The sequence below is a fragment of the Quercus robur genome, chromosome 7, assembly GCF_932294415.1.
Source record: "Quercus robur chromosome 7, dhQueRobu3.1, whole genome shotgun sequence".
Classification (NCBI taxonomy): Eukaryota; Viridiplantae; Streptophyta; class Magnoliopsida; order Fagales; family Fagaceae; genus Quercus; species Quercus robur.
In genome coordinates, this window is record NC_065540.1 from 39,313,380 (window position 1) to 39,329,557 (window position 16,178).

At 32.3% G+C, this 16,178-nt stretch overlaps 4 protein-coding genes across 6 annotated transcripts in view; all 4 read right to left on the bottom strand.

Annotated features, from left to right (window-relative positions):
• LOC126693387 (microtubule-associated protein 70-2-like) overlaps window positions 1-16,178 on the bottom strand; it is a 54,785-nt gene that overhangs the window by 7,101 nt on the left and 31,506 nt on the right. The window contains exon 4 of one of the 2 annotated variants that reach the window (XM_050389347.1): window positions 14,288-14,406. The exons of the other annotated variant lie outside the window; for it this stretch is intronic. The gene's annotated coding sequence lies outside the window, so the exon portion shown is untranslated. The remainder of the gene's footprint in view (window positions 1-14,287; window positions 14,407-16,178) is intronic. 2 annotated transcript variants of the gene reach the window in all.
• Window positions 7,696-8,841, bottom strand: LOC126691380 (uncharacterized). Its single transcript, XM_050386427.1, has one exon. The coding sequence runs from the start codon at window positions 8,839-8,841 to the stop codon at window positions 7,696-7,698; it is 1,146 nt and encodes a 381-aa protein (XP_050242384.1).
• LOC126691381 (microtubule-associated protein 70-3-like) lies at window positions 13,174-14,062 on the bottom strand. The gene is made up of 3 exons (XM_050386428.1): window positions 13,505-14,062; window positions 13,278-13,444; window positions 13,174-13,219 (listed from the first exon to the last, which is right to left on the bottom strand). The coding sequence occupies exons 1-3, from the start codon at window positions 14,060-14,062 to the stop codon at window positions 13,174-13,176; spliced, it is 771 nt and encodes a 256-aa protein (XP_050242385.1).
• Window positions 13,933-15,403, bottom strand: LOC126693389 (microtubule-associated protein 70-1-like). Of its 2 annotated transcripts, XM_050389355.1 has the most exons (4): window positions 15,068-15,403; window positions 14,815-14,961; window positions 14,163-14,247; window positions 13,933-14,074 (listed from the first exon to the last, which is right to left on the bottom strand). In XM_050389355.1, coding segments are annotated over exons 1-4 (366 nt in total). In that variant the 5' UTR covers window positions 15,200-15,403; the 3' UTR covers window positions 13,933-14,072. The 2 variants fall into 2 exon arrangements, with proteins under 2 accessions (XP_050245312.1, XP_050245311.1); XM_050389354.1 differs by lacking the exon at window positions 13,933-14,074 and having other exon boundaries at window positions 14,166-14,961.

Below are 16,178 nucleotides of genomic sequence, written 5' to 3' on the forward strand. Positions count from 1 at the left end.
TTACCGTTACACACTAATCTAATACTACAATGCATTAATACAACATGCATTTTACGGTTCTGATGCAATCAATCATGACCACACTGCAGAATTGGCGGACAACACCCCCCCCCCCCCCCCCCCCACAAAAAAATTGAAAAAAAATTAATGAATTTTTTTTTTAGAATTATCTTAAATAATTTTAAAAATTTTAAAAGAACCTTATCATTTTGGCCCCTATATCCGATAATATACATATATATTTAAGAAAGTCTAAAAATAAACATAACTTTCATTTAAATAAAAGAATAATGTTAGAGATACAAATTATTTTACAAAAAATATTATAAACTACTAATGTGGTGAGTGGTTATTGGTAAATAAAAAAGTGATATCAATGATGGATCTAAATGAAAATCAATAAGAGGTTAGTCACATCAACATTTTGTAAAAATATTGTAAAATAGAATACAATCCAAATTTTTTTTTCTTTTCAATTCTTTCATTTTCACACTGCTGCTGTAGTTTTGTGTTTACAATATAAAAGTAAAAGTTATGTGTGACTAAACTAGACAAGAAAGAGTGAAAGACAAACTTGAAACATCTATAAGGCCCTCATCATGTACTGTATTCCTTTGTTACTTTACTTTTCATTTGCTTTCTTTTTTATTTTCCTTATAATATATTATTTAATATTATAATAATCAATATATTATATACCATATGGCATTATAATTTATTAATGTACTTGATTAGTTTGATTAAAATATACTGTATATACTACTATATTTACATGTATATAGCACTTATAAAAATAAATAAAAAATAAAAAATAAAAACTTGTATTTAGTAGCTATTTATTGCACATATTGAATTATGAAGTATTGTACGTTACTGTTGTAGATTTCATACATACACACAAATTTTTATAGATGCCCCCCCCCCCAAAAAAAATTCTTGGTTCCGCCACCTAGGACAGTTCAAAGAACTAATAAAGGAAAATGTTCAAGGTTTTTCAGGTCGAATTAGGATAATGTTATTGTAAGGACAAAGTTTGGAGCCCAAGCTCGCACCGTATGGAGTCCTGGTTCAAAAAGCCCAATACAATGAATTTTGTAGAGTATGGGTCAGAGAACTAGGTTTAGATGAGTTATGCAATGGCTTGCATGAGATTAAGAAACACACAGACAAGAACAAAAACTATTATAATCAAAAGACCTTCTGTCTGAGGAGACTTAGAATTTTATTTATGGATACAGATCACTACATTAGGGTTCTTTTGCATGCTACAGTATTCTCTCCTTCTTTTTCTCGCCCCCCTCCTCATGGGGGCTTCTATATATTATATAGGCTCTTCCTGATCATTTGAGCTTTACACTTGTTGATCATTTAAACCCCCACTTGAGCACTTATCCCATTAGACACCCCTTTCAGTCCTTTGTGAGTTGCAGTAGTCAAGGTAACACTGTTCAGGAGTCTTCTCCACATTAATGCGGCCAGGAAAGTAGCTGTAGTGCATTTAATGTGGTGGTGGTAGCTTTTACTTAGATATTTTGAGTTTTCTTCATTTTCACGTGTTTAGGGGGTGTGCTTCAGCGGTTTGAACATACATCTGCTCCGAATTTTCAGTGTCCGAGGAGGAGTTCCTCCTCGGACCCTCTTTCTTTGTCTCCCGTGATAAGACTTATAACGTAGATCATCTAAGCCATGTTGTCTCCTCGGACTCGCTAGTGTCCTCGGATAGGCCCAAGGCCTAACTCGTTACTTTGGGCCATAGCCCCCACAGTTATAATTACTTTAATAATTCATTAAAACTCATTTATAGATATTATATTTATAAAATTAGTAAAATTGACTAATATGTCTATATATATATTGGGAGAAATTTAAAGATTTTTAAACATATTTTACAAATTAAATAAGAAAGTTAATAAAAAAAAAGCATAAAAAAAAGTTATGATTAATTTTTGAAGTATAAAAGTTGAATATTTTTTGATAATTATAATTATATATATATATATATATATTCCTTTTTAGAGATGAATAATTAAAATATATAATATAATAAAAAAGTATGATTATTTGCTATAATACAAAATAAAAGCAGTAATGAAAGTTAGTAGGATAGAGTGACATCTCTTACTCTTTAGTCTTTACAGTGCTCTTGCATGCCCAATTTTTTGATGGAGCTCATATCCATCGCATTCATCGTGGAAGAAGTCATTGTGTGAAACTTTTAGCAAGGGAAGGAAATTCTCCTAGTGATAATTTTGTGTTGTATTCATATCTTCCTTTATTTGGTACAAGTTTCAGCTAACATTTAGGGGATTATGTAGTTCACCTACAAATATAACAATTCTCTCACCTAATTTTAAAACTTGTTGATATGTACAATTATAAACAGTAGATGTAAAATGGTGAATCACAGAAGACATAAAATATTGATCACTCACAATCACACAAGTCAATAAAATGTGAAATTAAATATATAATTTGACTGAGTCTATAAAATTAATCATGTTATGTAACATAGACCTTGTACTATTTAAGCTCTAATAAAAAATTCCATTTTCACCTAAAAAAAACAGAGGAAACTTTTCCAACATAAAGGTACATGATCTAGCCACGTCGTGAGGCAACTGGATGAGTAATGGTGTGGTGGCGAAGCAGGGGAACAGGGAGATGCGGAGAGAGAAAGCAAGGGAAGAGACAAGAGCACATGCGCGTGGGAAAGCACATGACAAAGTGTGAATCTAACCAAATGCTGGGTCCCAAATCTTTGTATGATATATATACCGTATTATTTTCCCTTCTTCATTTTTTTTTTTCAAAATTTGATTATTGTAAGTAAGCTCAATCAATCATATTATCGTCAATACACTCGTTTTCCCACACGTGCCACCACACGAGCGTGCATGATTGGAATCTCAAAATCAAAATATTGCCGTTCATTATGTTAAGGTCATGGATTGCAACACATGGCATTAGTTCGGATATGGCAATGATCTAACAATAATAATTTTATGTTCACTTCTTATAAAGTTCTACCACCACCACAACTTGTGGCTAGCTTGGATTGTTTTCTAAATTATATCTGGAGTTTTTGTTAGTTACATTTTTTTTTCCTCTTCACGTACCCCAGTTTTTTTTTTTTTTTTTTTTTTTTTCTTCCTTTCTTTTAAGGATGTTTTTATTTTTACTTTGTAAGCTTATTTTGTAGACATACAAAAAGTAGCAAATATTATACACATTTGCAAAACAAAAACAAAAAATGTAAATATTATACAAATTTTGCAAATGTGTACAAAATTTACCAATTTATTTGTCTGCAATATAAACTTATATTGTAAATACAATGAATACATAGAGATTTTGTGAAAATGTTGTAACGCATGTGTTGATTCTTTATGGGTCAAAATCTATATATAAAAAGAGTGAATGGGAAAAGTTATAGTAGTTTCGCTATAGTAATTTTGGTTTGTTCAATTTTCATTGTTTCGCTGTAGTAGATTTGCTACATTATTTTTTGTTTGTCTAATTCACACTGTTTCACACTATAATAAATATTAACACAATAAACTGGTACAATATTTTTACAATTGTTAAGGCATTGATTCTTTATAGGCCAAAATAAAATAATAAAATATCATATTGGAACCAACCACAACTAAAAATAAAAGTATTATGAAAAAAGAAGTACTACATCCACAATATTTTTTACAACACTTTCATAACAAATTATAGGTGGCAAATTGTTATTGGTTCTAATCGAAAGTTACCAATGAAACTACTTTTTTGCCCACTAATGACAATATATAACAACTTACTACTTATAATTTGTTGTGAAAATATGGTACACATAGCATTTTTTGGTGAAAATGTTAAGACATCTTATTGTCATCACAATATTTTCAAAATTGCTAAGCTGTCAATTTTTTATGAGTTAAAATAAAATATAACAAAATTATTTAAGTATTATGAAAATGTTGTGCTATTCTGTTGTGGTTTTAGAAATTTTTTGTTGGTTTAGTCAACTTTGTTTCGCCAAAATTCATTGTTTCACATACAATTTTCTTGGGTTGACATTTTTTTTTCTTTGCACACCATTTTAAGTAAAAACACATAGTTTTACACATAAAAACAAAAACAAAAACAAAAACTTAGGATAAAAACACTTTTCATCATTTATGTTTGAGGCAATTTACAATTCCTCTTTAAACTTTAAAATCAATCAATTTTTCCTTTAATATTTTGAAAAAGAGCAAATATGTTATATTGTTATTCTCTCAGTTAAATCCTAATGAAAATTTATGATTCTTAAAATATTTTATTGTATAATGTCTAAAATACTCCCACTAAATTTTAACATCCCAAAAATTTTCTTCAAGTATTTTGAGTTTGAGATGGTAGTAATTATTAGAAAGTTGGAATGATAATATAAGGTGTTTTATTTTGTTATCTAAAGAATTAATGAAAAGTTTGATGACACATGCCTTTTGTTATCTTTTTTTATTTATTTATTTTTTAATTTTCTTAACAAAACTTAGTTGTTTATTGTTGGAAGATAATTGTATTCATTATTATTCTTAGAAGTTTTTAATGAGTGGATATATTGCCTTTAGTACAAAGGTGCTAAAAAACTATTATAATAAAATAAATATTTATATATTAAATAGCTACCCTAACTTTATGGTTGATTAAAATTCTTATATGAATAAGATTAATTTTTTTATGACATAATTAACAAAATTCTTAAAATTAATGTCTCTTTTGATTAATATAAATCTCTATGTACTTTAAAATTCGAATGATTTATATTTTTGTTTTGTGATATAAATAGAATCTAGACCTTAATCACTACTCTTTTTCCAGCAAGCACGTGCTTTGCCTATGCTGAGTGGTGTAATAGGTATATAAAGGACTCAAGATATAACATAATTGCACTACTTGTTGGTTGTTATCTCAAGTGGTAAGCTTTCAAGTTTTTCTCTCAAGCTATCAGTTAATCATTTTTTTTAGCTTTCAGTTTCTTTTCTCTACTTTCCTATTTTAACATATCAGTATAAAATTTTGAACTTGGTTGTGATTTCAAGAGCTTGTATAAATACTAGTAGGGGAAAAAAAACCTGCATAACACTAGAAATTTATGCATCTATAATTTTGTTATATTTTGTCCTTGCACATAATTAGGTTGAAATTTTGCATTAATCATCGAGCCAATGTTGTACCTCTATTGTCATTTTCTGTGATTTTTCTATTTTCAAATTTACTTTAAATTTCCATAAGCAGAAGTTAGTTATATATATATATATATATATATATATGTTCTTGAACCCAAAAAAAAAAAAAAATTGAACAATTAGCAAATCTAGAGGGTTCAGTGTAAATAAGGAAGTTCACCGATTAGGATATTCTCAATAAGTAGAAGCTAGTTATATATACCCAGGGATAAGAAGTCAAAAAAGCAATTAGGATATTCTCAATTCTGAATAGCTCACTCTCACTTGATGACTGAACTCAACCTGATATATAAGAAGCCATATCATATATGGGTAATGTTAAAGGTGTAATTAGGATAATTGTTAATAAATTATATTAAAAAAAAGTTTTAACACCACTTTTATGATAAATATAAAAACTTGTCATAAAAATTAATTATTTTATCATTTTCCCATAAAATATTTCTAAAAATAGTTCCTAATTGTATCTTAATTTTGTGTCAAGTATCCTTTTTATTACACTTTAATTTCATTCCACATATCTTTCTAAATTTTTCATTATACCCTAATTTTGTGTCATTTTCATTTATATTTGCATGCAAATTTATGTATTTAATTATAAAAAATATTTTATTTGAATTTACTATCCCCACAATACTATTAACGTGTACAACCTATAATTTATTAGATTGAAACATAAAACAAGTATTATAAGCTAGGTTTTTTAAATTAAAGTCACAAATGAACACAACGCCTTTTTGTAAGTCACAAATCAGAATTCTAACGGGGCAAAGAATAATAATAAAATCAACTCGTACAGGCATCTGTGACTGTGGGATGATTATCTACAATTTTAATCATGGGGATACTCGGTAAGATTTTTGTCGCTTGGAGTTGGATGTTGAGGATAAAACATAGGTGAAAAGAATAACAATCATTTAATATACTAGAATATGATGGGATTGAAATGAGGCCACACACACATAATAGGTGATGGGGCATTATTATAAAGAGAAACATTATAAACACAACTTTTTTCTTAATAAATTTCATAAGTGATAAATTAATGACAGTGAGTAAACGGGTCTATAAATATCAATTATGTCTATTACTCAGTTGACCAACTAAATATTTGTGAAATTTGATGCGAAAAAAGTTATTCCAGCAGCATTTGCTTTCTTGTAATTCAAGCAAATATAAACTTGCCGTGTATTACTTTCTCTTATTTTGGAGGAAAGTTTTAATCAATTAGAAAGTGACACACACTTGAAGTACGACTGTACGAGTGCACCTCTGTAAACCGCAAAAAGTTAAAAAAAAGAAAGGAAAAATATCCAATACTTTCGGAGCAGTGTTTCTCATCTCACATAAATGGCAATAATAGTTAAATGAAGGACTTAAGATCGAATCTCATCAATAACAAAAATGAAACTAAATATCTTAGCCTAATGATAAAGAATGCCACCTTCCCTTCTTCACTATCTACCTATTAAAAAAAAAGATCATATAAGAGTGAATACTATAGATTAAAATACATATCATATCTATTGAATATTACACACACAAAACCACCAATGACAATAAATAATCATCTTTATAGGTGTAGCCCATACAAATCCTATTTTATCTATAAAATGGGCTTAGTGATAATGCACATTCTTTTGCTCTAATTAACTCGTGTGCCACGGTGGACAGGAGTCCATGCTTAATTTAGCACGTGTGTGAACATGAGGCATCATACACACACACACTAGCCTCATCACATAATCTTTTTTTTTCTTTTTTTTGAGTTTAATATACTTTTTCAATTTGAATTTATCTATTGTTTGTGAGATTACATAGGAAGAAAATTTTAAGAAACTAAAATTTAGGATTTGAAAAGGAGTAAACCGTTGGGTTTAGTGTATGCTAGTTTTTAGGAAAAAAATGCGTCAAACATGCGTGAGATATATTTAAATGAGAAATGATATGTCTAAAACATTTTTACAATATTTTTACAACAAATCCAAAATGGCAGGTTGTTACTAATTGTTATTATTAGGGCAAAAAAGTAATTTTTGTGTTAGTTTCAAATTTGAACCAATAACAACTAACCACCTGTGATTTGTTGTAAAAATGTTGTAGACGTAGCATCTCTCTATTTAAATAAAGAGTATACTAATTTTTAGGAAAAAGAGTTTCTCTAGTATTTTTTTTTAAATTACAATTTTAACCATATTTTTTATTTTTTAAAAATAAGGATTATTTAATTAGATTGAAAATATTTTTGACATTTTTTGAAACCATAAATAACTTTCTGAATCCTCTCTCTCTCTATATATATAGTGCATTTTTTTTTCTTTATATGTCCCTTTAATCACTTGTAGATTCTCGCTAAATAACATTAAATGAATTCTTTTAATATAATTTCCCTTCCCTTAGAACTTTTGCCATGATGTTGGGAAATTATTATTATTATTATTTTTTTTTGAGAAAGAAGACAGTTCATTAAATAAAATTAAAGCGCGACCAAATCAGCCTGAACAAAATGTAAGGTGCGAAACGGAACATCCTCCATCCACACGGTACAATCTGGTGTGATCAAAGCTAGCCTAGCTAAACTATGAGCAACTTTGTTGCCATTTCTCCTAATGTGAGAGTATGACAATTCTGAAAACAAAGTTGAAAATAAAGAGACATCATTTATCAAAGGTGCAAAAGAAGTTAAACCATTATCCTTGTTCCTCAAAGCTTTAACAATCACCTCTGAATCACCCTCCACAATAGCACAGCCCGCACCCAATTCGTTGCCAAACTCCACTGCTCTGCACGCAGCAATTGCCACCACTTCCATGAGTTGAAAAGCTTGATCCAATTGCTGAATTAAGGAAGCAATTACCTCTCCATTATGGTCCCTAATTACCACTCCAACCCCTGCTTTATTCTCCTTATCTGAAACCGCTCCATCATAATTTATCTTGTACGTATTCGGTGGTGGTGCTATCCATTTTGGCTTTTGTTCAGGTCTGACCTGGTTTGGCAGTGGATTGATAGCTCTAATCTCATCCCAGCGTGCTTGAGCATCATGTTTCAAGTCCTTTGTGAGGCAGCAAGGTTGCTGTAAACGTAATTGGTTTCTCTGGTGCCATATATGCCATACTTGTACAGCAAAGAGTTCAAGTGAGTTCCCATGTTCCATTATCCATCTGCATAATTCCTTGAAGTCAGCAAACCTCTCCCTTGTCCGAAAGCACCATCTTTCTCCATCCCAAACATCATCCAAACCCGAACAACCCCAAAGAGCATGCAACGCGTCCTCAATGTGTGAACAGCAACGGTCACATGTTGAGTTATCTATGATAGTTTTTTGAGTCAAATTGAGCTTTGTGGGAAGAGAGTTTCTGCATGCCCGCCACATCATGTTTTTATACTTGTTAGGGACTTCCAAGGACCAAATACTTTTCCATAATTGTCTATCCAAGTCCGGTTGTGAATTCTCCACAGTCCCTGCCTCCAACTCTTTGAGAAACCTATAACCTGACTTACAGTTATACTGCCCATTTGCTATGAAAGGCCAGAACAGAGAGTCTTCAATTGGACTTCGGGCAAGTGGGATCTTCTTTACAAGTGCTGCTTTAGCTGGTACCAGAATTCCATCCACCATATCGGCATCCCATTTTCTTTGTGTCCTCATCTATTAGACAATCAACCATGGCATCCTTCATAGACTCAATTATTGGAGAAGTGACTAATGGTGGATGTTTAATGGGGAGCCAATGGTGCTGCCATATTTTGATGTTTTTCCCATTACCAACCTGAAATCTTGAGCCCATTTTGATGACCTCCCTTCCTTTCAAAATGCTTTTCCACGCATATGATCCAGATGCCGATTCCTTAGGTTCCATGAATGAGCAATGTGGGAAAAATCTTGCCTTGAATATCTTGTAAAAAAGAGTATCTTTATTATATAAAAGTCGCCAAGCTTGCTTGGCAAGGAGTGAGTTACTGAACATGCAAGGTCCCTAAAACCCATTTCTCCAACTAGCTTCGATTTTGTCAACTTCAACCATTTAATCCAGTGTATTTTTCTTCTATCTTCCCGTTGCCCCCAAATTTTTTTTTTAATCATTGCTTCAATATCATGACATAACCCCAATGGTATTTTGAAGCATCCCATGGTATATGTTAGAATGGCTTGGACAATAGCCTGGATTAGGACTTCTCTACCTGCTTGAGACAAAAGCTTTCCTTCCCACCCTTGTAACTTTCTCCATACCCTCTCCTTTACACAGCTAAAGCTTGCTTTTTTTTTTTCCCTTTCCCACTAATGAAGGCAGCCCCAAATATTTCTCATAAAATTTTATTTCTTGCACCCCTAACACTCTTTTTATCTCCTGCCTCATATCCTCTTTTGTGGACTTGCTAAAGAAAAGAGATATCTTTTCTCTATTGATTTTTTGGCTAGATACTGCTTCATACGCCGATAAGATTTTGAGCACATTTCCACATTCTTGGGGGTCGGCTTTGCAAAAAAACAAGCTGTCATCTGCAAAAAATAAATGGGTTAGTTTGGGGTCTCTCTTACAAAGAGAGAAGCTGTTGATTTCCTTTGCTCTTGTTGCCTCTGTAATTAGACCATGTAATCCTTCTGTACATAAGAGAAAGAGGAAAGGGGAGAGGGGTCCCCCTTGCCTTATGCCTCTTGTTGGAGTGATTAGATCCATCGGTTCACCATTCATTAGAATTGAGTATGAAACAGTACAAACACACTTCATGATTAATCCAATCCACCTATTGTTGAAACCCATTTTCTCCATCAATTTCTGTAAATAAATCCACTCCACCCTATCATAAGCTTTACTCGTATCTAGCTTAACAGCCATAAAACCTGTTTTTCCTGAATTATGATTTTTCATACAATGTAAAGTCTCGAAGGCAACTAAAACATTGTTTGAAATAAGCCTATTTTTTGCAAAAGCAGATTGATGCTCAGTTATAAGTTCTGGCAATAATTTTTTTAATCTGTTTACTAGAACTTTGGAGAAAATCTTGTACAATACATTACATAGGCTTATAGGGCGATATTCAATTAATGTTTTGAAATAGTTAAATTGCAAAAGAAATAGAATAATATCTTTGACTATCTTCCAAACATATATATATATATATATATATATATGGCGAAAACACTATTTTGGTCCCTACATTTTAGGGTCATAGTTGATTTGATCCCTACATTTTGGTAATAGTCAATTTAATCTCTATTATTTTTAACTTACAATCAATTTGGTTCCTACCATTAACTCATTAACGGAAAATTCCTCCGTGACTTACGAGTTTTTAATTGGCACACTTATTGTTTATGTGACTACTAAAATAATAATAAAAATTTTATTTGACATTTAAAAAAATGTCACATCATATTTAAATGGATGAAACAAAAAACAATTCAATTTCTCAATTTTTTTTTAAAAGAATACTTTTTCGGTAGTTCAATTCTTAATCAATTTAATTCATTTTTCTTTCTCTCTTTAGTTTAATTTCTCAAAAATTTTCATTTAAAATTGAAATTGTTCTCCACCATTGTATGTGTACAGAAGTACAGATTCAAAATTGTTGAAGGGGTGGACTTTGGACTCCTTGGATCTTTATCCATTAAATCTTAATCTGATTGAAGAGCAAACAAGTAAGAAAAGGAAAAAAAAAAAAAAACAAACAAACATTTGCTGCATTGCGCCTGTTTCACAAAATTATCCATCATTACACAAATCTTAAAAACTCAAACAAAAAGTAGCTTTGTACCTAAAAACAAAACCTCTCCACTTCAATCTCAAACTCAAACACTCCCAGAAATTCAAAACACTACCACCGTTGTTGAGGAGGTTCACCACCATCTCCTGATCTCACTCTCTCTTATTTGACTCTCGGACACCTTACTCACATATTCAATTCATGGTGACGTGTAACAACTTAATTTTAGGACAGCTTTATTTCTTTTGATTTTTTAGACTACTATGTGATTAATGAACCAATTAAATTAGACTAAAAAACCTATAAGAAAACAAACAGATAGAAAATGCTTATAAAACGTACGTACTTTTAGGAGCAAAAATTATCATTTGCAAAACTTTCAACTTTGGTAAAAGGGATACAAATTGCAAAACGAAAAAGAAAAAAAAAAAACCCTTCTATTAAATTCATAATAAATTGTTATTAAATCGTTTTAATTAAATTGGGAGACATAGTTATCAAAAATTTCCTATTTCCCACATAATTCCTCAATTAAAAATGCTTTTTTATAAAGAAAAATGATGAGTTTAGATGAAAAATAAACGTTTATCTATCATTTATATTTTTTAGTTTTATTTAAAAACAATATTATCTATCCCTTTAAAAAAATATTATTTAAGAAAAATGATGAGTTTATTTTCTATTTTTAAAGAGAAACATTTAATTCTCTCACTTTTCCATCATAGATTTTTATCCTCACACTTTTTCATCCTACCAAAACGATTAAAATTGTGGAAATGATGAAGCCCACATCCCAAATTGAAATGTCAAGGTGGTTGTCAATTGTCAATCACATGAAATCAAGAACGTAACAAGTAAATGGTCATGGGACAAAAGCAAAGCAGAAATTGGCTGCAACATTGGCCGTGAAAGCATTAAAATCAAGAACATGGCGTTTATCAGTATTAATCCAAATGAAAAACCACCCAGAAATTCAACATTTGAATGGAGGTAGTCAGTTGGCAGTAGTTTCTTGTAAAGGCATATTTTTACCTTAAGGCAAAGCAAGACCATCCAAGTTTTTACCATTTTTCAAACGACCCATCAATTATTTGCCAAAATTTTTAAAAGCACAATATCCCGAAAACTGTACTAAGTAATAAGACCTTCCATACCTATATACAGTTGTACATAGTGATTTTATACTAGTTTCAAGGTTCCTTTACTTTAAGGAGGTAGTTTTATCTTAAGGGATTTTATGGCGCCCTTAACTGGATGATATATCTTTGGTAATAACATTAGTACACAAGTGTACAGCAAATATACATGACAGGATGATTTCCTGGAAAACCTAGAGTCAGTTCTTTACGAATCGACTACCTGGCTGAGACAGTTTAAATATATGAAGAGGGAAGACAAAAAACTAAGACAAAACCACATACTTATATAAACCGGAGAGAGGATAAATTAAAGAGATGCCTTTGTCTGGTCAATTACATCGGACCTGCAGCAATTTCAGTTTCCTATGGGTTCCGTGCATTCCAGAAATATTAAGTAAAAATATTACTTCCCCTCAAAAAAAAAAAGAAAAAAAGTAAAAATATTACTGGTTAAGAAAAATGGCTGTATTTTTATATACTGCAAATGCTTGGATGTTGAACAAATTTGTAATAATCTCCATGAATCATGATACAAAAGTAGCCTTGCTAAAACTATCAACCGTAAACCTTTACCACAGCCATGGATGTGTGACAAAGATGCAATGTAATCGCATCCCTAAAGCAGGTGCAGGAGACATGGAAAGAAGATATAGCCATATAGAGCTAATATAACATATGATAAACATTTTTTATAATTAATCACATTACATAGATTAACGTCTACAAGATAAATTTCCTATTCCTTGCCATGCTGAAAAGAATATCAGTGATACCAAAAAAGTTGGGGGGGGGGGGGGGGGGGGGGGTTGTGGATGAAGACTCCAACAATATGGAGCACCAAAATGGCGTTCACACATTTCACATTGCCCATATTTGTATTTTACTTCATTTGTAGATTTTGAAGTGTCTTACTGTAATTCTGGTTAAAACTAAAAAAGAAAAAGGAGAAGCTGTGTGTGTGAAACATTCATCTTCATTGTATATTTTGGTAGTAGATGTGCATTCGCCTGTACTAAGTGCTTTATTTAAAGTTACTATACGTAATATATTTTGTTTTTGTTCATAAGCAATATATTAATAAAGCATAAAAAAGGGGCACAACCCTATCACACGAGATCCACAAGAGAAACACCCAGAAGGAACATGTAGCCTCTAATATTTAGAAGATCAACAAAGTCACTGCAGATTTACACAAAGTAAAGAACTTTACCTTGCAGAAGTCAAATGAGAACTATTTACAGCCCCCCTAGGAGTACTTATACGCCACATCCTCTGATCATGCTCCTTGCTGACATGTATAGCAGCAACTTCTCTTCGCATCTTTTTAGCCTCAACTTCCATTGCTTTGTTCAATGTATCAACCTTCTTTGCCAACATCTGCTTAATTTTGTATTAGAAGAAACAAATTAGATTAGGAGCATAAATGGGGGTTAGAACAGGCCGCAAAATCAGATCAGTATGCAGTCCAACATCAATTGCATCATCCTTGTCCTTGAGTGTCTGATCTCTCTCATTGCAAGCTTTTCTCAGAGATACAACCTCTTTTTGTAGCATATCATACAGCATTCCAGAAACACTATCTTCATGTTCTGGTTTGGTGTTTCCAATTGGAGTTCCATTTGCACTCTCCATGTGAGTACCATTTGTTTCACTAATTAGGTCATGATCACAGGTATTGGTGGGCACATTATCTTTCCCACTTGCATCTGGTATCAGCTTACCTCTATCCAGTGATCTACTACCACCATCAAATGATCTATTCGAGATATTACCATGCTTTAATAATGTGCTAGCACTGTTTGATCTGAGAAGCCCATAGTGTGAATTTGAAGTTCCCTTTGAGAGATACCCATTGGAGGATGACTTTGAGAAATTCTCTGCTCCACCAAGAGACTGACGCCTTGAAGATCCATTGCTTGTGGTTCTACCTTCTGAGGCAATGCGAGAGTTACCATTAGATGTTCTAAGCCTTTCCTCCAAAACCTTGAATCGCATTTGATATTTTTCCTAAGAAATCAAGTAATAAATGAACAATCAAGAAATGAATATTCAGCAAGTAACAAAAGCAGGGAATGAAGTTAATAGATTGGCTTACACATTTTAAGCTGTGCTTCTGCCTTTGTGGTGTGCTCAGCAGCCTCAGCTACTGCCAGTTTATCACAAAGCTGCTGCATTTCTCTCTAAAAATATATGAAAAACTATATTTAGTCTTCACAATACCTTATAATTTATTGTACTTCAAAACAACAATATTCAGCTTTCCATGGCAAGTATGTGTTTTGAAACACTATACTCCATATTGGTCTAACTATGTCACCCAGTCTTATTCTGATAACAGCCTGTTTAACATCCTGGTTTCTATTTTATAGTTGGCACTAAGAATCAAAATTAAACATAACAGACAAGGATGGACTGTAGTATGCCTCTTTCTTCCATGCATCATGAAACAATCCTAGCTCGCTTACAGTTATTAGATGATAAACCCTGCACACTACAAGAAGACTACATTTTGATGTTAGTTCAAACACTTCCTATTACAGGATTATTTGATCAATCAATCAATGTATAAATAAACATATTAATTGAGTACAAACTAACAGCAGAACCAAGTGTTTCAAGAATATCAGTAGCAGAAACATCCATTAGAGAGTGACTACCAGCAATGATACTTGCTCAGTATTCATGGTATTCTTTGAAGAAATGAAATCTGAAGAACATGATAAAGAGGCATTGAATGGGTAACATGCCTGAAAAATTTTTCTTTCCTCAAGCCATTGCTTAACAGGCATCACTTTGTCATTGGCATCTTTCCACTCATTTGCAACTACAGTGGCAACACGATTTGCAGTAACCTTCGCACAAGCTACTTCCTGTTCTAAAGTTTTTCTCTCCTCCTATTCAAGCTTGAAGATTAGAAGCAATTTGGAGGATTTCTAACACATTCAAAACGACTACCAGTTGTTTTGTAGAACTGAAAATTCCAAAGGTAACAGTCATTACATTCATCTCTTGCACTTTTCGTTGATAATCACGCACAGCATTGGCAGCAGCACCACCAGCCAAAACAGCCTCCTCAAGCTCACAAACAGTTTGGGTTAGCTTTTCAACCTCTGCAACCCTCTGCCAATGCATTTTGTCCAGGATTTTGTTCTCCTCCAGATTAGTGAACAAGACATTTCAAACCAAACTATCTCAGTTCTTTACAAAAGTTTAATTCAAAATAACAAAAGTTTATGATCGGCTGTTCAACTTTAAAGTATGAGAAACTTGACAAAAATTGGAACAAAAACCCTGGATTAAACTACAAAATAACAGTCATTTAAAGTTCATGACAATTTTTACCATAATAGCTTATGCTGTGGATACTGTTTGGGCTCCAAGCCTCTTCCTGGCCTCTTCAATGATGGTTAGCTTAATACCCTTACCTAAGGTAAGGGATACCCATGGTTTTGTCCCCTTGCCAATAGTGAACACATTGCCCAAACGAGTTGCGAATTCATGCCCCGTGGCATTCTGAGTATGGACAGTCTCAAAAGTCCACTTACGCTTCTCCCTGTTCTTGATGTCTCCAACTCGTCCTCTGTTCCTTCCACCTGTCACCATGACTACATTCCCAACGTCGAACTTGATGAACTCAGTGATCTTTTGGCTCTCCAGGTCCAGCTTGATTGTGTTGTTGGCCTTGATTAAAGGGTCCAGGTAGCGGATGGTTCATCCATCAAAGGTGTTCAGGTATGGCATACCTTTTTGCCCAAACTGCACAGAGCAAACTTTGCATAGCTTAAACGGCAAAAGCACAATTAAAATGTCATAATGGTACGGTTAAAGGATTTATGACCAAAAAAAAAAAAAAAAACATTAATTATTCCACAGTAATATGTGTTATAACAATCTATTTGTTCTATGACTTTGGACTCCAAACTATACATAGCCACAAGTCACTATAAAATTGTTTACCATGTGTTTGCAAACCTTACAAGTTACAAGCACAAAAACACTATAAAAGCAAAATAAAAGCAATGGTTCAGAGGTTAAAATACAAAATAATTCCCTACAATTTGTCTCCACAACTGAGAATATTATTCGGTTTCTACTAATTTCACCTGGCATA

What these genes read in the sequence shown, in the direction of transcription:
- LOC126691380 (XM_050386427.1), bottom strand. Translation starts at nt 8,841, where the DNA reads ATGGTGGATGGAATTCTGGTACCAGCTAAAGCAGCACTTGTAAAGAAG.
- LOC126691381 (XM_050386428.1), bottom strand. Translation starts at nt 14,062, where the DNA reads ATGCGATTCAAGGTTTTGGAGGAAAGGCTTAGAACATCTAATGGTAAC. An exon ending in CTGATCTGATTTTGCGGCCT is followed by an intron (nt 13,445 to 13,504) that starts GTTCTAACCCCC and finishes AAAATTAAGCAG; the next exon opens with ATGTTGGCAAAGAAGGTTGA. An exon ending in TCTCATTTGACTTCTGCAAG is followed by an intron (nt 13,220 to 13,277) that starts GTAAAGTTCTTT and finishes TCTAAATATTAG; the next exon opens with AGGCTACATGTTCCTTCTGG.
- LOC126693389 (XM_050389354.1), bottom strand. Translation starts at nt 15,199, where the DNA reads ATGCATTGGCAGAGGGTTGCAGAGGTTGAAAAGCTAACCCAAACTGTT. An exon ending in GAAAAGTGCAAGAGATGAAT is followed by an intron (nt 14,962 to 15,067) that starts GTAATGACTGTT and finishes AAGCTTGAATAG; the next exon opens with GAGGAGAGAAAAACTTTAGA.